Here is a 22,592-nt window from a genome sequence, read left to right as displayed (position 1 = left end):
TTTCTGAAACATAATTATGGAAAAAATTAACTAATTTTTGCATGAATAAATTAAATTAGGATTGGATGGAAGACTTTATTGGTTAAGGTTGTGATTGAATTACCACTTCCTGATAACTTGGTATTTGTTCAGGAATGATGTAGGTCGGTTCATCTAAGTTCTTCTCCTCATTCTCCGTGTTCTCCAGGTTCATGTTCCTTCTCCTCCTGGACGCTTTCTTCTCCGGGTTTAGTCCCTCTACACCTTGCGTCCAAGACATCTTCGTTTTTCTATAAATGAAAATATGAAAAAAATTCCTCAACAAAAACTTTTATTTTCAAAGTACAAAATTCCAATTTTAAAAAGCTTGACATTTGACGTTTATTTTGTTTCCAGATTGCTTAGGAAAAAAATTACGTATTTTTAATATTTTTATCTCTGTTATTGGTACAAATTTAATTTCTCTTTGCTATAATTTTACAAATCAATGCCTTGTATAGAGGGTTTTCTTTGTGTGGCATTCAAGTAAAGAATATATTAATAAGGCACTTCTTGGATTATTTAAATGACTGAACACATATTTATAAAGTAATCTGTTAAAGATGGCTTAATCCACGATTCAAGGATTATGCTGAGGAGCAAAGAAATGAAGTATTGGTATTGCAAATTAAAAATTCTTTTGCGATCTTCCTTAGTATAAGGTAAAATTAAAGGGAGTCACCGGCAATGTATGGTAGTTGAACTGAGATTGCAGTATTTTTGAGAAATTGTTTAGGATTTATTTGAGACCTATCAGAAGTTTTTACGGTGCAAATTTGTTCAGCAAGAGCGCAAATTCAATATCTAAAATTCTCATGGATTGATTGTTTATTTGGGAGGGATGATTTTGAAAATCGGGTTTATTTTAATTATGTAATAACTACCACGAAAAATGTAAAAAAAAATTCTACAATAAACTAATTAGTTGTTTAGGAACAGGTAGAGAAAATAAAAATTAACTCTTTTCATCGAAAATAAGTAATCGTATTCATTTATTGGTTTCTGTAATATCTCAATGTTCAAACCCAGTTTCTGTAGATTTCCTAGAATTTTTAATGAAAATACGACATTTGAAGAATTTTAATAAATCTGCAAACACATTCATAAAGAAAAAGAAAATCAATATATAGATGAAAAAGAAACAATTGATTCAAACATTGATTTATTAGCAAATTTCTAAAGAAAATATGTTCCTAAACATAAAATTAGTTAACTGTAGAATTTTTGTTACATTTTTCTTCGTCGTTTTTAAATAATTTAAAAAAAACCAATTCTCAAAATCATCCCTCGACAATCTATGAGGATTTTAAATATTGAACCTGCACTCTTGCTGAACAAATATGCACCGGAAAAACGTCTGATAGGTCTCAAATGAATCCTATCACATTTCTCAATAGTACTGCAATCTCGGTTCAACTACCATACATAGCCGGTCACTCCCTTTAAGACAACGAGAATTACAAAGTTTTATGGATCTCAATGTTAAAATATAAGTATGTGCAGATTTGTTGACAGCACTTCTGAGTAAAAAAAACATTAAAGTACCTGAGATGAGTTTTCTTATGAACAAGAACCACGTGTTTCCGGGCATTAGGTAGACTACTGGCAGAGGGACGAGGGGGCTCAAACTTTTCTCCACACATATTGCAACTAAATAATATTGATTGAGGAAGGTTAGATAGGTTTATAATCATTCGCAAAATTAAATTTTTATCAGATATTTTTATCCAACTACGGTGAGAACTTTATTATTATTTTTTTTTTTCGGAAAGCACTGATTAATATCTTCCGTGGTCCAATGGATTATATTGATTTCTTTTTGATATCTCTAAAAATGCTCAAAACATCGATCAATTAGAAGCTAAAAAGATTTGCTCCTGTCCATTGCAAGAACTCGGAAACGCACTTGAGCTATTTTCGACATTGATTTAACTCTGCAGCCTAGCAAATCATAATAATAAAGGAGGTATTTCAAAAGTTCTTACCTCTAGTTTTTCATTTATAAATACTGACCTATAAACACCGTTTCCTTCCCAGGTAAGTGAATCTGCTATCCGTTGTCTGAATAACGTTCTACTCCGCCCAGCCTGATCATTGCAAATATTACAGTTTTTTAATCTTAATACCTTCTATGACAATTGACGAATCAGGCCTAAGTTTATGGATTCGACCAATACAAGGTCTTGAAATTTGTAACTTTGACCAATTAGAAGTTAGGATTATTTTTTAACTGATTGTTCTAACATAAATAGGTTAAATGATTTATATGAAGTTAACGAGCTCTATTATTGTATTAAAAAAGATGTATTAGAGGATATAGAGCTGGCTTGGGCTTGCATAAATCACTTAAAAATAAAACAAATATTGCTTGTTGAAAGGTAAAACCACTTAACACGCCGCAATTTGAACGCGAAAGAACCATAATTTACAGGGTTACGCACAACGAATGAGACTTGAAGAAGACTGCACGGAATTTTCTTGATATTTTGTCCCTCTCAACTGTAAACTGCTTTGCCAAATCACGTAGAGCATGATATACAAACTATTTGCATTATGCAAGTAGAAAACAAAATACAGTAAATTTTTAACGTTATAGGTAGTAATTTAAGTCTCGTCCTTTGTTGGGATCCCCGTATGTCATAACTTTTTATTTTCAAAAATATTGAGCCCTGGTGTCTACTGTCTGTTTAAGAAATAAAATGAATGTACCAACCTGACAGCTTTTTAAGTGGGATTCCATTTGTGAACTCTTCCTAAAAGTATGGTTGCAGATCTGGCACATATACTGGAAATTTCTCTGGGGTAAACCCAGGAAGTGCTCAGTTCTCTCGTGTACCCGGAGATGCGCAGGACTTTCAAACTTACCAGAACAAGTCTCAACCTAATCAAAAAAGTTTATTTTCAGATAAAAAAAAAGAACACGCAAAAAACAACAGAAAAATAAACTAAAAAAATTCAATATTCATTTTCTTGGTAAATAAAAAAACAAATGATAACTAATCCTTAACATACCTTGCAGATGTACTCCCCCTCCTTATGGAACCTCTTGTTGTGGGCGGCCAAGCTCTCCTTCGTGAACCTTTTCTCGGGGTTTAAATTCATCTCCTATTTACAAAAAATATACAGAAAGGAAAAAAATCAAGTCACAATTTTACCATCGAACTATTTGATGGACCAAACCAGCTTTTAACGAACCAACAAAAACTTTAATCACCAAACTGAACAACCAATAACTTATTAACTCAACCAAACAATACTTTAACCACCAAACTAGACAACCTATAACCTATTAACCCAAACAACCAAAACTTTAACCACCGAACTGAACAACCAATAACCTATTAACTCAACCAACCAAAACTATAGTCACCTAACTGAACAACTAATAACCTATTAACCCAAACAACCAAAACTTTAATCACCGAACTGAACAACCAATAACCTATTAACCCAACCAACCAAATGGCAAGTGACCAACCGACCATTTAACTAACCAACAACCAAACAACCATCTACTATCAACTATCAGTGATGTTTCATACCTGGCATATTGGACAGGGCAGTTTCCCTGAAGTGTGGAGCTCCATGTGATTCTTGAACATTGATTTAGAATATCGGAACATTTTTGCACACACATCACATCTAGAGCACCATGTTCAGATCATACGAACATGAATGAAGATTTTTTTAAAATCATCTCCCCCCCCCCTTCTGAAGTAAATTTTCCCCTACCCACTTTAAGTGAATTTTCCTCCCAAATATTAAGGAATTTAAATAAGCTTATTGTTAAGTGGGGGGGGGGGGAATAAATACCACTTTTTGTTATAAAGTTTAAAATCTTTTTACTTCGAAAATGTAAGGCTCATATTGAAAAAAAAATAGAAAACTTTTATTAAAAAACTTGTTTACTTGAAAAGATAAAGCTTCGGAAGATGCTTCGAGAAGACATGAGTCTCTACCCCCTGACTGAGACTGGTGAATTCACACATTTTACATTTATAATTCTTGTTTCCAATGTGCTCTATATACTCGTAAACTATCTTCATACCCTCTTCATATCCTAGGATAGAAATATATTTTATTTAATTGTTTTAGGATTTAATATTTTTGTCTGTATTATATAGTATAAGACAAACTCCTAAAAATAGCAATAATTCGGGGGAAATATTTACATTGAAAAATGAAAATAAAATGACTCGGTTGGCAGAGCAGGTTAGGGAAACTATTGTTAAGATCTAAAAATGTTTTTTAAATCTAAATCTTCGCTTTCATTAAAGTTCAAAAAATGGAAAGGAAACTCAAATGCTCGAAGTCTTATCACTATATCTTTGCAACCTGATGGTGTAAACCTTTCACATATTAAACCTGAGTTAGTTGACCTAGTTTTAAATATCTAAGGTCTACGACATTTGGTTACAAAGATATAGGGATTGGAAAATGAAATTTGTCTCAAAGACTTTGATGATGGACATTGGACATACATAATCTTATCTAAAATCTGTATACAAAAGTTTTTAAGTTTTACAAGAATATTAAAGAAAAAAAGCAAAGGAAACAACTGTAATAAACAAGGAAAGGATGAAAAAAAACTAGAAAAAAAGGTCAAATGGCAAAGTAGAGGTCAGGTTATACAAAAACTTAAAAACTTGTTTGTTTTACAGAGAAAAGAAATACTTATATATAGATCGTAAAATAAAAAGTTCAATTACCTACAAAAAGATCTTGCTCCAGTAAATGATATTCTGTCTTGATCTGCAGATCCCCGGGTTGACCGCTGTCAGACTGATCGGCTCTATGCAGCTGACTGCGCCGAATCCCAGCTTTCCGGCTGGGACGGTCGTGACTAGCTCTGTGTCTAGAGTATATACTCCAGTTTCTGAACAATCAGCATTACATTAAGAGGTTTAATTTCATTTTACAATTATTAAAAGCACAAGTTAAAATGTTGAGTTGGGGATTTCTTAAGTTGTGGATAAACTTTTTTTTCTTGTTATTAATAATAAAAGACAACGCAAAATTCTATGAACGTTAAAACTTTATCTACAAGTGTTTTTCCACAATTTGACATTAATCATGGATAATAAACACAACCGCGAGAATACCCGGACGAATGAAGATTTCCTTATTAGTTTAGAACAGACTGAACATCTGTAGATAAAGACGTTTAGATGAGCAGACATCACGTGATCAGAACAATTGGATAAACTCTCCTTAACATAGCTTTACGGTCAATCAGGGACGAAATTTCAGAAGTAGTTGAACTACGCAGACAAAGTTGAATCTGTGCACCTGGACCTGATAAATACTTCATGCTTAGTCTGTGTGATTCAAATACTTCTTTCTAATAATAATTGAATTTAGTGCCAGGTTTGATGATAAAAGGCTCAGTAGCAGTAATATAATTGAGTAACTACTATAGAAAAGCACGGAATTTCATAATTTGCTGACATGATGTCATCTTTGATCTAAAGTATAGACAAGGCGTCATTGGACGTCATGCTATTGTGTACATCTGAAAACAATTCGTACTGCATTTGTAAACAAATACTTTTTGTGAATTTATACAAAACTAAGGACAGGAACTTAATAGGATTTTAAACTGTCTTCAAATCTTATCGAAAACATGTTGTTTATTACATAATTTTACAGCTTAATCTGTACAATTCTCACTCTCAACCTTCCCTCATTAGATATTTTTCCTCTTCCTGACCTAATAATTCAACAGCAATTATTAATTATGCATTTTATAGATCAGCAATATTCTACTGTTAATTACGACGGGTGTTTTGTTCTAAAAAATTCAGCCCTAACGGATTACCCTTATCCACTTAAACATGCTAATGATTTTTTTTCTACCAAGGGTCCTTAATGATTTCTTTAACAAATTTTCTTTTTTAGATTTATTTTGTTTTGGAATAATTTTAAGCCCGATATAAAACAAATTGAGAGTAAGCTTGGGTTAAACTTAGTGTTAATAAATTCTTGCTTGATAAATGTTCGACCTTTAGATGTGAAAAACTTTATTGTTTCAGTTGCTCAAATACTTAATTCCCAATTATTGCTTTGTTTCTCGCTTGACCAGCCTGCGGATCTTTTCATCCAGGAATCATAGCTTTTATTTTAAATGCTAATTTTCAGCCACCAGACTACTTAGAGAAACCCTACCCTCTCTTAGTCAGGAGCTTCAACCTTTCTAAATCTAATTTTGTGAACATTTTCAAGATACATTTTTTTATGAGGACTGTCTGTACGGGAGACCGTCTGAAAACAGCTTCGGCTAGTTCCGTCACCCTCCCATAAACTGTAATCAACGGCTGTAATTATACATATCAATGTTTACAAATATTATATAATTTATGGCTAAATATATAACTTGATTTAATTTTAATAGAAGATTCAAAACATTTTCAAAATGACCGTAAAGTTTCCTTTCGTTCTCCGCAAAGCTGGCACTCAAATACTCGTTCCGTAATATTTCTTGAGATATGAAGTTTACGAAGGATTCGCCCCTGGGCCACTGATATCTTCTTACCCTGCAGGTCCTTTATATCAACCGTTCTAAAGGAGTCGTTTTATACAAGTCAGGTATTTATAACCGTTTTACCGGGAAGTTAATTTAATATTAGTTTTTTCCTCTTAGTAAAAGTTAATGTTTATTGCTGTACTCAGGGACAAATTATAAATAGCGAGAATTGTAGTTGAACTACGCAGTCTAAGTTAAACCAATTAAAACCGATTTATTTTAAAGGGAAATGCAGTTAAACTTAGTCTACGTACTTCAAATACGTAATAAATAAATTTGATCACAGAAGTTCGAGATTAATCATATTTTTTATGAAACGCAATCCTTCCTGATATCTTCAGTATCGATCTCAGTTTCAGAGTTCTCATACTCGGGATCTTCCAGCTTCTCTAGACCTTCAAACTCTAGATCATGTTCATCCTTCAGATGTTTCCTGATATTCTGTTCAATCTTGAACTCTTCTAGACACTCCTAAATAACATATCCTTCAAAAAACTGTGTATGGTGCCAAAAAACGCAAGAGAGAGATTTTTCTAAATCCACGCAAGCAAGTCTTACAAATAAATTTGTTGTTGAACAGTTAAACTGAATCTTTTGATTCTTATAAGGGTAAAAGAGAATAGTGATTGTTTGGCAGAGAGAGGCGATAAAATGTTAGTTCGAAGAGAATACCTGGCATTGATAAATATTCATTTTAAGATGATGTGTGAGAAGATGTACTCTTGTAATCCTGGATTCCTTATTCGAGTAGTTACACAGCCGGCACCAGCACCTTCCTTCCTCATCCTTCCTATATAATATACTCTTGTAATACTAGACTCCTAGTAGTTACATAGCCACACCTACCGTCCTTCCTTCCTTCCTCATCTTTCCCATATAATATACTCTTGAATTACTAGACCCCTAGTAGTTACATAGCTTACACCAGCACCTTCCTTCCTCATCCTTCCTATATAATATATTCCTGTAATCCTGGATTCTTTATTCGAGTAGTTACACAGCCGGCACCAGCACCTACCTTCCTCATCCTTCCTATATAATATACTCTTGTAATACTAGACCCCTATTAGTTACACAGCCGGCACCAGCACCTTCCTTCCTCATCTTTCCTATATAATATACTCTTGGAATACTAGACCCCTAGTACTTACATAGCCTTCACCTACCTTTCTCTTCCTCATCCTTCCTATATAATATACTCTTGTAATACTAGACCCCTAGTAGTTACATAGCCTACACCAGCACCTTCCTTCCTCATCCTTCCTATATAATATACTCTTGTAATACTAGACCCCTAGTAGTTACATAGCCTACACCAGCACCTTCCTTCCTCATCCTTCCTAAATAATACACTCTGTATTGCTAGACTCCTAGTAGTTACATAGCCTACACCTACCTTCCTTCCTCATCCTTCCTATATAATATACTCTTTTATTACTAGACTCCTAGTAGTTACACAGCTTACACCAACACCTTCCTTCCTCATCCTTCCTAAATAATATACTCTTGTATTGCTAGACTCCTAGTAGTTACTGACTTTATTTACATATTCACCTGAAGTAGGCATCTATGAGAGGCTTAGCCTGTTTCCAAGGAATATAAACAGGCTGGGAGAGCTGGTGAAAGTCTCCAAATGGTTTCTCATCCCCCTCCTCCTCCTCTTCTGCTCTGTGGGTTTTCCTGTGATTTGTCAAGTGCTCTTCTTTCTTGAACAGTGTATCACAAATGTCACATTTGTACAAATACAGGTTGAAATGGTCAAAAATGTGTTCCCTGGCTAGGTTAAAATTTTTACTGCTCCATTCCTGGTGTTAAAAAAAAAACACTTTTTCATAAAGATCCCGAATTTTAATCTAAGGTATATTTTAACAACCCCCCGTTATGTAAAAAAATAAAAACTTTTTTTAGCTTTTATCAATAAACTCAAAAAAATCAATTTTGTCTCTTAAAGACAAAAAGCATAAAACACCTCAGTTCCAAAAAAATATTACGCGGATAAATTGCTTTTTAGAGGAGTGGAAAAAATTTGTAAAGAAATATATTTACAGTCGATTTTTATTTTAGGATGTTTTAGGATCTTTATCTTAAAAGTTTTCTTTCCTTATTGCATAGTTTACAAACTAGTTGTCTGCCGGGTTTTAGAATATTCTCTTTTAAAACTTCTTCACTTTTTTCTAGGCTGCAGTACCATCCCTTTAGACTGGATACAGTGTCAGTCCTTCAAATTATAATTGGTTATCTCAAAATTTTGTCAATGTTACATCATCTGTACGCAACATCCCCTCTACTGTACTTCAGACATACTAACTTTCCCATCAATGCAAAATCCGACCAACGACAGCTGTTCTTTTTGTACAATTTGAGGGTTAGGTACGATTAAGACAATTGTTGAGCCGAGCACTGCGACTAGGAGGCCTATATAGGAATGGCGGGCGCTACGACCTCTTGTCCAACAAGCAGCAGTAAAACCACACGTGAGTAGGTTAGAAGTTCAGTATGCAGTTATGCGTAAGTCAAAAGAAACATTTATCAAAAAATGCTTAACGGTTTGAATTATCTTACCTTATATTAAAGACTTGATGGCAGTTTGTTGCAGGCTCAAGTTGTATTTTTGAAGGGCTTTCTCCTGTCTGAATCAAATAATTAAAATACAATCTTTTTATATGGTGGCCAGTATATAAATACGGTGTCCGTTACTAAAATGGTGATAAAATATAATTTCAGAACCTGTTAATTCATTGGAAAATTCAGCGACCACTTTACCTCTGTATTATATCACTATTACAGTAAACGATTCGATTTTGTAGTATACTGACCAGGGATAGAAATTTAAAGTAAGAAAATTAATTATTTAATCATAAAAAAGCCTATTCTTAATATAATACAAAATAAATTTGAAGTATAGAGGACAAAGGTAAAGATGACTTGATAAAAAAATTACCTGATGAATGACGAATGCCACGTTAGTTTCTGAATCCGCGGCATCTCCGTCCTCGTGAACAAACAGAAACTCTGTATCCGAGCTGACAGCTGGTAGTTCAACAGTCTTGATCTCCTAGTCAACAACGATAAATCTTCAAAACTATTTTTAGTTTAAAGCACTGGTGTTTGACCAAACACAAATTTTACAGAATTTATGAATAACAGTATTATCAAGATTAATTTTACAAGAACTTTTAAATACAAGAATGAATAATTTATATGTTGAAGGATTCGATGATTATGTAATAACTGAAATGATAAATATGTTATGTAGTGAGTAAAAATCAATGTTTTCTATTTGTGCATAATTTTACATATTTTTTCTCTTTTCTTTTGGAAACCTGTATTTTCAAAAAAAATTTATTTAAACAAATTTAAACTACACCATTCATATATGTATTTATATCTTTGTGTGTGAATAAATCTTTATAATAATAATAATAATTTGACTTTACTTCAAGTTATCAAATAATTAAAAATCATGTACGGTAAGTAAAAAATGATTAAAAGAATTTTATCAAGGTGTTCCTGAACATTGTGCTCTGTCTGAATATGATTCTGGTATTCTATTTCATCCTTTAACTTAATGCTGCACAGTTCACAGTTGTACAATGCCAACTTCAGATGGGAATGCAGTAGGTGGGACCTGAACAGTGAACAATTAACACCCAAAAGAAACGGCTCAGTTACATCTCATAAAATTACACTTCATATATTTACACTTACTTTAATTACATTTGATATAATTACACTTCAATAGTTACACTTGCTATAGTATATTTCCAAATCCAATAAAGTTACATTTCCTAATTACACATTATGTTGGGTTAGGTTAGGTTAAGACAATTTCTGGGCCGAGTGCTGCAGCTAGGGGGCTGAGAGCTGTGGCCGGTTAAATGTTAAATAATGTGCTGTCTCCTAATGTTGGGTCAAGTCGGGTTAAGACGATTTCTGGACCAAGCGCCGCGACTAGAACAGGCAAGGGGGCCCTAGTACTGTGGATACATAAATGTAAAATCAATTTAGAATTTGGAAATGTAAATTTTAGCAAATATTATTGTAGGAAGTATAACTTTATAGGAAATGTAACATTATATGAACTGTATTTATATCAAATATAATTATAGCAAGTGTAATTATATGAAATGTAACTGAGCCACTTCCACATTCCAGATCTGAGAGAACGAAACTAAATCAAAGCTGAAGTAAGTCTTAAATTTATAACAAAGTGCAAAGTTCAAAATGTCTGGGATAATGTTTTGCTTCTTGATTTTACTTGGGATCAGCATAATAAATGGTATCCCACTCCTGATCCTCCATTTAAAAAAATACAATTATTATTTTTTATTAAATCAATTAATTTTAACATTTTTTATCATTATATGCAGTCAGTCTAACTTTTAGAATATCAAAACTTTTTTTCCTTACACTTAGAGTGCTTTAAAGTAGTAGTACAATATAAAATAACTTTCTCACCTGATGCTATCTTCGGAATATACTTTATCACAAATTCTGCAGACTAGGCCATCAGCCCCAACCCTTAATTTTAATAAAAAAATTTAAAGGACATTGTGAAAATGCAAGGGATTCCTTGGATAACACATATTCTTGTAAAACTCACAGATTTTATTTCAGTTTTAATCATATTAAAGGGAGTGTTCACGAAAAATAAAAGGGGGTATAGGCTTACGGCGAAAAATAAGCGCTTTTGATCGCTACTAATCTTACTTTTATCTCTTGCGTCTATAAGGAGAAAATTGTTAAAACGATTCATACCAAAGAACGTAGCGTTCATACAAATTCAGAAAGTTGCAAAATTCAACTCGGATCGCAAAAAAATCAATTTAACTCCAAACAAATCATTCAGATATTACCAATAATCATCGATAACTTTTCGAAGCATTCTTATTTAGTTGATATTAAAAAAACAAGATCAAAAATATTATGAAATATTAACTATTTACGAATGCGCCGAAAAGTAATCGATTACTATTGCTTGCAATATCTGAATGATTTGTTTGGAATCAAATACGCTCCGAGTTGAATGTTGCAACTTTCTGAATTTGTACAGATGCTACGTTCTCCAGCATGAGGCGTTTTTAACAATTTTCTCCTTTTAGACGCAACAGATAAAAGAATAATTAGTAACGACCAAAAGCGCTCATTTTTTGCCGTAAACTTATACCCTTTAATTTTCCGCGAACACTCTCTTTAAAACAATAGCAATAATGATATTAATCATCATTCTTTGAAGTTCAGGGTTAAATTTGTGCGACTTCATTACCTACTATACCCAATTAAATTGACGTAAAGAATAAAAAAACACAAAAATTGGTAAGGAATCTGATAACAGACTCTCTTTGAAATTTTGAAATGGAACCTCAAAAAAAAAAACGTGTCCCAAAAAATCCAAATTTTTAATAGGGAGTGACCGGCAATGTATGGTAGTTGAACCAAGAATGTAGTGTTGTCGAGAAATTTTTTAGGGTTAATTGGAGACACATAAAACATTTTAATAATGTATATTTACGGAGTTTGAGTGCAAAGTCGACGATCAAAATCATCAATTTGGGTGGTTACGTTTTGAGAATCGATTTTTTACATTATTAAATAACGATGACACAAAATGTTTTTTAAAAAATCTACAGTAAACTAATTATATGAAATTGAAATTGAAATTGAAATTTTCTCAATAAATCAATGTTAGAATCAATTATTTCTTTTTTCATTCATTTTTTAACAATTTATTTTTAAATTGAAAATTTTAAACAAAATTTTAAAAAGAGCAGTGAATTTGTTCTGTGAATTGTATCTTCTTTTTTCCTAATCTGCAGTATTCAGTTTTGCCAGGAATGTCTGACTTAACTGATTGAAGGTGAAAAAAAAATTCACTGCACTTATCAGGGTCTGAAAACTCTGAGGATTTTTATTTTCTCAACATGTTCCTGAACAACTAATTAGTTAACTGTAGAATTTTTACAACATTTTTATAAATATAATTTTTTTCAAAATCATTCCTCAAAAATTAACAATCTGAGGATTTTAAAGATTGAATTTGAGTTCTTGTTGAACAAATATGCACAGTAAAAACCACTCACAGGTCTCAAATGATTCCTAAAAAATTTCTCCACAATTCAACATTCTCAGTTCAACTACCATACATTACCGGTCACCCGCTTCAAAGATTAAATAACACAGACCGACCTAAAGTAGGATTGCAGGATGGGTTCAGCATCTTCCTTTGGAAGATAAGTCATGTAGTCTTTGAGATGATAATTTCCAATCAGAGTCTTCGTCTCCTTCTGCCGACGTTTATGACTGTTTCGCCTATCCAGAAAATGTGCATTATGTTTAACTGGTCTGGAAGCGTATTAGATAAATTATCAGAATTAAGACACATTTTGAGAAAACGGCGGTATCTTCCACTTTTAGATTAGATTATGGTATTAAGGATACCGCTGTGAAGCGGGCGTTGACATCTTTGCATGGAGGGTAACTTAAATTTACACTTACACAATATAATGCACAATTGGAGCAAAGATTTAAGATTTGAAAATTCTATTTGATTAATTCTATTTGAAAAGAGATGAATGTCTTAGAGTTTTGCTAAATATATTTATCCAACTCCAATATTTATTTATTTATTATTCATTATCTTTACTGCACAATCGGACAATTGGAGCTAAGGTCTCAGATTTTAAAACTTTAATTTATTAATTAAAATGAAAATTGCAATTGAAACCATTTGATTTTACTAAAAATGTTTAAATGAACTGACTCAAATAAATGAATGAGTATCATTTTCAAGTGTATGTTTTAATACTTACTGATTAAATATTTGAATATTTATTGATTAATTCAAGGATGGAATGACATGAAAATATCCTAAAACAAGAAAACAAAAACCTGTGGAACTCCATCATTGAACTAGTGATAAATGAGTCCCCACAATCCTGACAAACGAACGGTAGAGTCTGCAAAAACATAAGGTTTATAATTTTATAGCATAAGGTTTATAATTTTATAGCATAAGGTTTATAATTTTATAGCATTAGGTTTATAATTTTATAGCAAAAGGTTTATAATTTTATAGCATAAGGTTCATAATTTTATAGCATAAGGTTTATAATTTTATAGCATAAGGTTTATAATTTTATAGCATAAGGTTTATAATATTATATCATAAGGTGTTCAAAAAGATTCCTTTGATTTATAAAATTAAATTATGTTAAAAGGTCTCCTCACTTTGAATATTTAATACAGGAGCGGTTTACAGGGGTCCATATAATTCCATTTCTGATGCCAAATGGGATCGAGGTTGAAAGTACATTTAGGGGCATGAAAGTACCACTTTACATGTCATTGTGAACTTTGACAAGTTTTTGTGTACGTGTACTACACTTTAGAAATGTGTACTGCATTTGGGGTGTTAAACATGTAAATATTAGTATTTAATATAAGAGATAAATTATGATATACAGAAAAATAAACATATAAACATACTGCAGTATGGAATTTTTTCTAAAACTTGACTTTATACTTCCAATTGTTTACAATAACAACATGGTTTATTTCTGCCCCTAATATCAATCAATCAACATTTGGGATTGATCAGATGGAATTATATGGACCCCTGGGCTTACAATATTTTCCAGGGGTGGGGGGGGGGACAAGTACCTGATTATGTGTGTAGGAAAGATGAGATTTTAACCCTGTCTTGTGAGTAAACACCTCCTCGCACATTTTACACTTGAACCTGGCATTAAGCATTATTATAAAGTGAAAACCAGAAAACTGTGGAATAGGAAGACGACATTAAAGCAAACCTTGAGTGTATTAGATATTTTTACAAAGAAATAGTATTTAAATTACCTATTAAGTGAAATGGGTCTCTTTCCACTGAACAATTGCATGTTCATTTAACTATTGTAAGTCAGAACTTAGTCTAAAAGTCGTCTTCCAATTCAAGAGTTCTCTGGTTCTTACTGTATTCTTTCGTATAGTGTTTACCTTCAAAGAAGGAGTACTAATTTATGTAAAAATGACCAAAGCTCAGTTCTTGGCAGAAATTTATTTTCCATTGCAAATGATTGTTTTGTAAATCTATCTGATCTTAGTAAAATGTTAGTTAAGAAACAATTTTGATATTCCATTGGAGCATGCATGGAAAACTCGGATTTTACAAGAACTTTTAAATAAGAATGAAGGATTCGAAAATAACTTAATAACTGAAATGATAAAAATTATCAATGTCGCCTATTTTTGCATCATTTTGCACATTTTTTCTTTTGTAAAACTATATATTCGAAACAAGCTTGGGAACCCAGCGCTGCCCACGTTACTAAAAATTACCCCCGCCGATTACCCGCACTTAATCGATTTTACCGGAAAACTAAATTTTTGCTGTTGAAGTCGACCTTCTCAACTTAGAATATCAAAACCAAGCTAAGAACATTTCAGTGGGTCTCCCGAGTACCCTAATTAAAATTTGAGGCAAATTGGTCCACGGGTTCATGATCGGACAAACAAACAGAGTTTACAACTTTATATGTATAGATACATAAACAAATTTAAACTACACCATTAAAATATATATATGTCAAATCAAATCAAATCAAATCATGCTTTTAGGGACGTCCTACACCCACACATTAAAATTGAAGTGACTATATTAAATAAATGTATGTATATTGTATAATGTATATCTTTGTGTGTGAATAAATATTTATAAAAACAATTCATTAATTCTTAAATAAGATATTGTTGGGGATGTTCAATGTCCATCCTAGAAATAGGACAGTCCATAGAGTCCATATGTCCATTATTTAAAAGTATTTATTAACATTCTGCTGCAGAAGAGGACGCACAAATGTTAATGTAATTTTGAGGACTTTAAATAATGTGGGAAACATACATTGCAGCTAGGATGGTGACTATTTAAAAATAAGTTTTTACCTTTTTTTGCCAATTATCAATAAATGTTGAGTATTTGGCTATAAACTAACTATTGTTGTTATAAATAAATACAAAATAATATAAATAAATGCTGAATATATAAAAATATACCTATTGTTGCTGATTAATGAATATAAATAAATGCTGAATATATAAAAATATACCTATTGTTGCTGATTAATGAATACCAAATATTTGTTTTCCCTCCCCCACACTGTTCCTAAATAAAATGTTATTTTTTATTTATTTTTTTGTCCCCCAAGTAATTTAATTTCAAACAATTTTTATTTGAATATTTTTCCTATTTGTTGGCCATGACTTAAATACATTAACCCTGGGACAATAATTAGTTTAATATCAACATGTAGCAAAAATTGCCTAATTTAAACCTCCAAAAATGGGATTGCCAATAAGGAATAAATGCTGTTCAAATGCTCTAGTGATTAATCTTCACAAAAAGTTACGTACTAAATGTATTTGAAAGTGAGAAGAAATAGTTACAATCCTTCTTCTGCCAGTAAGAAAATTTCCGAACGGTGCAAGAGTGATCTGAGCTGAAAACTTTAGAATGGTGGATATCGAGAATAATGCTTGATCTCATCTTTTTCTTAATCTCCAGATTAAATAATGCTTGTTCTCCTGTTGTTATTAATCTCCAGATTAATTAACCGATCAGGATTAAGGATATCCCATTCTAAAGTTTCCTGCTCAGATCGTTTAATTCATCTGAAGATTAATAAAAGAACAAGCATTATTTAATCTGGAGATTAAGAAAAAGAGTTCCACCCTTAATCCTTAATGAAATTCAAAATAAACCCGTTTCCCTCACACTAGCATTATTTTATTCTTACTATCGTCATTATTTTAGAACAGTTGTGAAATCTAATTTTAATCTCTTATGGATCTTTTTTAAATCTAACTGTTATGTTATGGCTGTTTTAATCGCTAAAGGGTCAGTACTCGTTCTATAACTGAATACAAAAAAGGTTGATACGGATTTTTTAGGTCAATTAAATGCCTTGAGTGTAATAGATTAGAATATTTTGAATTTGATTTTGATTTACCTGGTGTCCCTTGGCATCCTCTCTACTCTTGAGTACCCTCCTGCAGAACTCACATTGGAACTGTTGGAACCGTTCCTCCAGGATCTCCAGGCTACTCTCTTCCCTGCTCAACAACTGATACTCACCCACCTATCCAGATATAGATTTAAAAACAAACCTAGTTCCGCCCCCCCTTCCCATCCTTCCCTCTTCAGAAATAGAAAAGAGCATACATTTTCATAAACCACAAGTACTAATATTTTTTTCCAGTAAGTTGCATGGAGCGCAATTGTTTATAGTTTTATCTCTGACATTAAGAATAATTATTTTAGGAGGAGAGAAAATGAATTTTTGGTCAAAAAAATAGTTAAAGAAAAGGGGGAAATCTTGTTTAATAAAGTCCATTTTTCAATTTTACCCCTTATTCATTGAAAACCATTCTCCCCCCTCCCACCCCCATGGAGAACGGACGGACGGATTCTATAAAAACTAGGTTAGAAGTATTTCTATATATATTTCTTTATCCAGTAAACTTTTACATAACTAACTCAAGATAGATCTCTCGAGAATCAGAATAATTCCGCGTTCATCTCCAGTTGTGGAACTCTGTTTTGGAGGCCGCGAAACATCGTCTTCCACAATATATTCAATTCTATAAATGTTAGAAAACAACTGCTATTCACATCAATTCTTGAGAGATTCTATATTTCACTTCTAGAATAAATACTAAGGCAGATGGCCAACAGATCTTATTACCAGGGTGATCACCTTTAAAGTTATGACCCACTCTTGAGGGGTCAAAACTAAGCTCTGGTGACCATTATGACATGTACCTTCACATTAAAGTTTCCGTCCAGCCTTCTCTCTTAATTTAATATATACCTAGACATTTTCAGGAAATACAGCTTTATCTTCATGAATGTATGGGTCTCTGCATTAATACACTCAGGCTCACAGTTTCATGAATGTATGGGTCTCTGCATTAATACACTCAGGCTCACAGTTTTATGAATGTATGGGTCTCTGCATTAATACACTCAGGCTCACAGTTTCATGAATGTATGTGTCTCAGCATTGATACACTCAGGCTCACAGTTTCAAGACAGTATGGGTCTCTGCATTCAACTATACTCAGGCTCACAGTTTCAGCATCCACCTTACCTTCCACCTCATGCAGTTACTTCAGGTCATTTGGGAAGACAACAATCTCATAAAGATAGGAACCTGGTATGCATTTTCCTGTTAGAACCGCAACACCATTAGAAGAATATCTTAGAGAATATCTAATGATCTAAGGTGATAGCAATCACAGTTCAAATCAGTTCGATCAGTAGTCGCATCAATGTTCACCTACAAAATCAACCATACTAAAAGTCCAACCATCAATACTTCATATTAAACAGCAATGGTCAAAGTAGAGAATGTACAACAAGCCACATAGCCCAGGAGAACATTTGGAATAGGATGCTTACTCAAAATAAAAAGACTCATGGGGGTCTTGCCTGCCGAGTGTTTTAAAAAAGAAAATTGCATTAGGTTGTCAAAAGTTCCTCACACAGCTGTATTTCATTTGGGTGGGATAATCTTCCAGTTATTATATGCATATAATGCGGAAAACTAATTCTCCTAATCTGTGACAGAGAAAATTAAACATCTCTGGAACTTTAAGAACTTCAGGACACATTGATAAAATGGACCAGTTACACCTGTCAGGATAAAAAAACAACATATTTTTAGGTATTGGTTCTCCGAGTAGAGGCCCTGTAGGAGGAGACTTTTGGAAATATATCCAGGTATAAGGATAAGAAACTATTCCATCCAATGAAATCAAGTGAAAGTGATTATATGAAACAACTTGCCCAGTGATGGAAAAACTCTATAAATCTGAAGACATTCAAAACAAATAATCTATATTATGTAGGAGACACTGTTAACATGAAATAAGTGATAAAATAGTGAATCAGTAAATGTGTATTGTATTTGAATACTCTACACAGATATTCTAAATATGGCCCTAACTGGGCAAGGTCTACAGAGTAATTCACCAAAAAAAAAAATTTTAAACTAACCTTATCTTTCTCTCTTGTAAATCCATGAGTGTTCATATGTCTCTCCATCTTGTTCACATCATTCCCTAGATGCGGACAGATGTTACATTTAATAGTAAGCAGATCCATGTGTTGAACTGCTATGTGTTGAATCAAAACTTCTCTTTCCCTTCTCACATATCCACACAGATCACAGGAGAGATTAGGATCTGGACTAGACAAACTTTTCTTAATATACGAAGAACAGAGGGATTCAAGTTCCTCCGGTGCAACAAACCGTCCTGTATATTCAGCTCCCATCTGGAGTTTGACCTTCTCATTGGCAGGTTTTCGTCCTGTTTTCTTTCTCTGGGAGGGACTAGGACTTTGGCATCTTTTTCTCTTTAGTGTCATACCTGGGGTAAGAAAAGTATTATAAGTAAAAAGTCCTACCGGTGAGTTTTCTCACAAGTATTTATGAATCTTTAAATGAAACATATTTCAGTTATTTTTTTTAGTATTTTTGCAGATCTTGATAAAATTATTTTAGTTACGGTAGGACACTTTTCAGGAAATTTTTTTTAGTTTGATATAGGCGTCAAGATTAAATAAAATGATTATGAGGTACGCTTTGCCTCTTCATTTTCTTATCCTGGCCTGTACAATTAGTTAAGGATTAGTGTACATCATCAATCTATAACCTTGTTGATTTTATTGCAGTTGATCATCAAGAGTTGATCAGTATAACCCAGAGTTATTAAGGCTCCAAAAGAGACTAGGGTTGTCTCACAAACATAAGCAGATTAATGAACAACAGAACTTATTAAAATTTTATTCCTAATTGGAGAATATGGTCGATGTCAAAACATGATTTCAACTGATTGATCTTAAGATGCCAAACAGGACTGATATGAGATATCTTTACCAGAGCTTCCTATCTACAGTTTACTTATACTTTCTACTTGGTTACAAAGTACTGTTACATTGGTTAAATAGTTATGCACTTCTATTGTTCCGACGCTGAAAATTAAATTGAGAGACGCTAAAAGCTGAAAAGTGCACAGGCTGAGCCCCCATAGCCCCCCCCCCTCCTGACTACGCCTCTGGTTGATGGGAGGGGGGGGGGGTTGTTATCAGTTGGTTCACCTTGTTTATCCATTTGTTCTTCCTCTTCTACATCCTGAACAAATTCATCAATAGTTTGGGTCAAATCATCATTTAAGGAACTAATTTTAGATTTAGGAGATATATCACAGGTTTCTGCAACTTTCCGGCCTCTCCGACCTCTTCTCAGAACTTGTATTTTCTCGATAACCTCCGGTTTTTCTTCGTCTGCCTCATCATCCTTGAGGTTCTGTTTTTCTAAATCCTCAATCTAAAAAAGCTTGATTATTGTTAAATTAGATTTCTTTCGTTTAATACAAAATATTCAAAAACCTTAATGTGGAGAAAGAAAAAAGAAAATAACAGAAAACTATGACTGAATCAGAAAGTGCGAGTCATATTTTTAGCTAAAGTATAGCAGGGGTATATATTTTCCATCTAACTATACTTGATCCCTCCAAACTTATTCATTTTACCCAAAAATTCGTTTCTCCCCCAGCCTCTCTGGAAATCCCAAAAGTTTAAAATTCAGTGACAAAATATCTTTTTACGTCATTGTAATGGGTTTTATTAAGTGCGGAAAAGTTTTCGCCGGGAATTTTAATTTTTCTAGTTTGTTTAAGATCAAAATAAAACCCATTTCAATAACATAAATACAGTTCTTTTCAGTTTTACTCAAATTATTTAAAAGCAGGTCGATAAAGTTTCTTAATCACCCTGTTGTAGGGTGATTAAGTAACTTTATCACCCTACAATGAGACAAATTATGTATGAAATATGAAATTTTAATAACAAGGTGAAAAAGTTACTTTTTCGCCCTGTTGTAGGGCGATAAAATCACTTAATCACCCGACAACGGGAAATATTAGGTATGATAAATTCCATCAAAATTGAATAAAAACTTTAAAGAAAAGCTTTTAAGTCAAACATATTGGGGAAAATAAAGTGTATACAGGTAAGGGGGAATATTTATTTATACCAAACTAGTATCTAGGTAATCAGAGACGACTGTACTGACTTTATTGAGTCCTTTTTCTTACAACAATGCATGCTTCCCTTGCGTTTAAAAACAAGCTTTTGCCTTGACCGAACTATTCATAAGATCATTTAACTTATGAAGGCTATGTAAATAAGGTCAAATCTAACATTCAGATTGTCATATTATAAGAGTTTTGGGTCGTCTTTTCAGTACCATCCTTTCTGGGCAACCCTGAACATCAAGTCGAAAACATTGTTCACAAAGGCACATCAAAAATACTCCTTCGAATTATCTGAAAAACTAACCTCTGATTCTAGTGGGAAAATATGTGTAAGATCAGTTTGAATACCCAGTGCGTGAATTAGTTCGGGTATTTCATAACATTGGATCGGTTTACAGATCTGCTCTCCGTGTAATATACCCATTAGAAATCTAAATAAACTAACTTTAAATAATTAGGTCACGAATTTTCATCAGAAATCAACATAATTTAAATTGGTAACTAACTTTTATTAGAAATCTGAATTGAACTAATCTAAAAGAGGTCTCGGCTAAAACAAATTTTTAGAATTACGCAGACTCTTCACTATTTGTTTGACTGCAGTGTAAGCAGAATAAAAAATTGACCGATAATTTTATTATATTTTATTACTGGATTTGCAAAAAAATTAAATAATAATTTTGTTAATATTATAACCTGACAGCCTCCAGACTAAAGTCTAGAAGGAGAATCTCTCCGACCTCCACAGGTTGAAGGACGGCCTCCAGCATGCTGCTGTGGGAGGCGAGGACAATCTTACTTGACATTATACTCCCATCCAGACAACTTATCCGGCAATCCGTAAACTAAATTAGATTAGTATCAGCCAAAAGGTTTAACATTAACAGGTTCATATTCCCATATCTTATTGGTCAGTACCTAGGTCCAGAAGTTTAAATTTGGAATATTTGTATTTTTAGAAGTTTGTATCGCCTGCACAGTTTGTATTTTCTCAGAGCTGAAAACTTTAGAATGTGATATCCTTAATCTTGCTCTCTTAATTAATCTGAAGATTAAAAATGAGAGGAGAACACGCCATATTTAATCTGGATATTAAGAAAAAGAGTGGATTAAGCCTTAATCCCGATATCCACCATTCTAAAGTTTTCAGCTCAGTTTATATTTCAAGAAATTGTATTTCCGCAGTTTATATTTCCTTGGTTTGTATGCGCAAGCAATTAGCTGTCAAGGGGTTTCATTCAACGGTCGAATTTTTATAAATCCATTCTTTTGTTTTTAAGAAACTGCTTGGGATATACTGGTCCCCAGGCAATTATCGCCAATCAGCGTTTCCCCTGAATATACATGTTCATTGTTCAATCCCAAGGGAAACTCTTGAATTCAAAAGTTCTGTAAAAACATTTTCTGTATCACAAGTCTTCAAACATTTTTGTCTCTTTTAACTAAACATTACAAACAATATTTCATCTAAAACGTCGATGCCAACATTCAGGGTGGTCTATTTCTACTATTCCACTATTAACTCGGAATAAGATTTGATATGATAATCTAATTTGATAACAACATTCAGAAAAGATATCTTTGCAAATTATTAACAATCGTAAAAATCCGTTGAAAATTATCAAAAAAAAAGGGAAAAAATTGGGAAGGCATCTGTAATACTAAAGATTTTTTAGTTTTAAAAAATGCTTAAAAACATAGACCATCTTTACCTGTTCCTGTTTCCACAGCTGATTTAGAGAACAACTTAACTCTTCTGTGTTATAAGAGTTGTGAAGTCTAAGCATCTTATTCTGAAATTATGTTTTCTAAGATTTATAAAATAATTTATAAATAAAATATGATATATCACAGAGGTTTATAATAATGTACAACAAATATAGAGAGTAATATACATATTCATAATTTAATAAAAATAATTGATCATAGAATCTTAGGTTCTCATATCCGGAGTTCTCAT

General features: G+C 32.7%; 1 protein-coding gene across 1 annotated transcript; it reads right to left on the bottom strand.

Annotated features, from left to right (window-relative positions):
• Positions 1 to 10: 10 nt before the first annotated feature.
• LOC111698770 (zinc finger protein 845) lies at positions 11 to 22,430 on the bottom strand. Its single transcript, XM_023469199.1, has 28 exons — positions 22,345 to 22,430; positions 21,329 to 21,477; positions 20,937 to 21,063; positions 19,695 to 19,923; positions 18,591 to 18,964; positions 16,543 to 16,671; positions 15,643 to 15,698; positions 14,201 to 14,279; positions 13,430 to 13,497; positions 12,728 to 12,850; positions 11,000 to 11,062; positions 10,052 to 10,169; positions 9,483 to 9,596; positions 9,104 to 9,171; positions 8,642 to 8,759; positions 8,096 to 8,346; positions 7,214 to 7,331; positions 6,870 to 7,012; positions 6,447 to 6,576; positions 5,140 to 5,228; positions 4,728 to 4,894; positions 3,928 to 4,078; positions 3,561 to 3,660; positions 3,031 to 3,123; positions 2,732 to 2,899; positions 2,032 to 2,105; positions 1,564 to 1,668; positions 11 to 269 (listed from the first exon to the last, which is right to left on the bottom strand). The coding sequence occupies exons 1-28, from the start codon at positions 22,417 to 22,419 to the stop codon at positions 83 to 85; spliced, it is 3,666 nt and encodes a 1,221-aa protein (XP_023324967.1). The 5' UTR covers positions 22,420 to 22,430; the 3' UTR covers positions 11 to 82.
• Between the last annotated feature and the right edge of the window lie 162 nt (positions 22,431 to 22,592).

This window comes from Eurytemora carolleeae, unplaced genomic scaffold, assembly GCF_000591075.1.
Source record: "Eurytemora carolleeae unplaced genomic scaffold, Eaff_2.0 scaffold109, whole genome shotgun sequence".
NCBI classification, from domain to species: Eukaryota; Metazoa; Arthropoda; class Copepoda; order Calanoida; family Temoridae; genus Eurytemora; species Eurytemora carolleeae.
The sequence above is the reverse complement of the archived record's forward strand: the minus strand, read 5'-3'. Positions and strand labels throughout refer to the sequence as shown.

Bases quoted from the DNA above. Each gene is read 5' to 3' on its own strand.
- LOC111698770 (XM_023469199.1), bottom strand. From the start codon at position 22,419: ATGCTTAGACTTCACAACTCTTATAACACAGAAGAGTTAAGTTGTTCT. The intron at 8,760-9,103 runs GTAAGATAATTC...TATAATTTGAAG, and splicing joins CATCAAGTCTTTAATATAAG to GACTGACACTGTATCCAGTC. The intron at 2,106-2,731 runs GTTGGTACATTC...TGCAATGATCAG, and splicing joins CCCACTTAAAAAGCTGTCAG to GCTGGGCGGAGTAGAACGTT.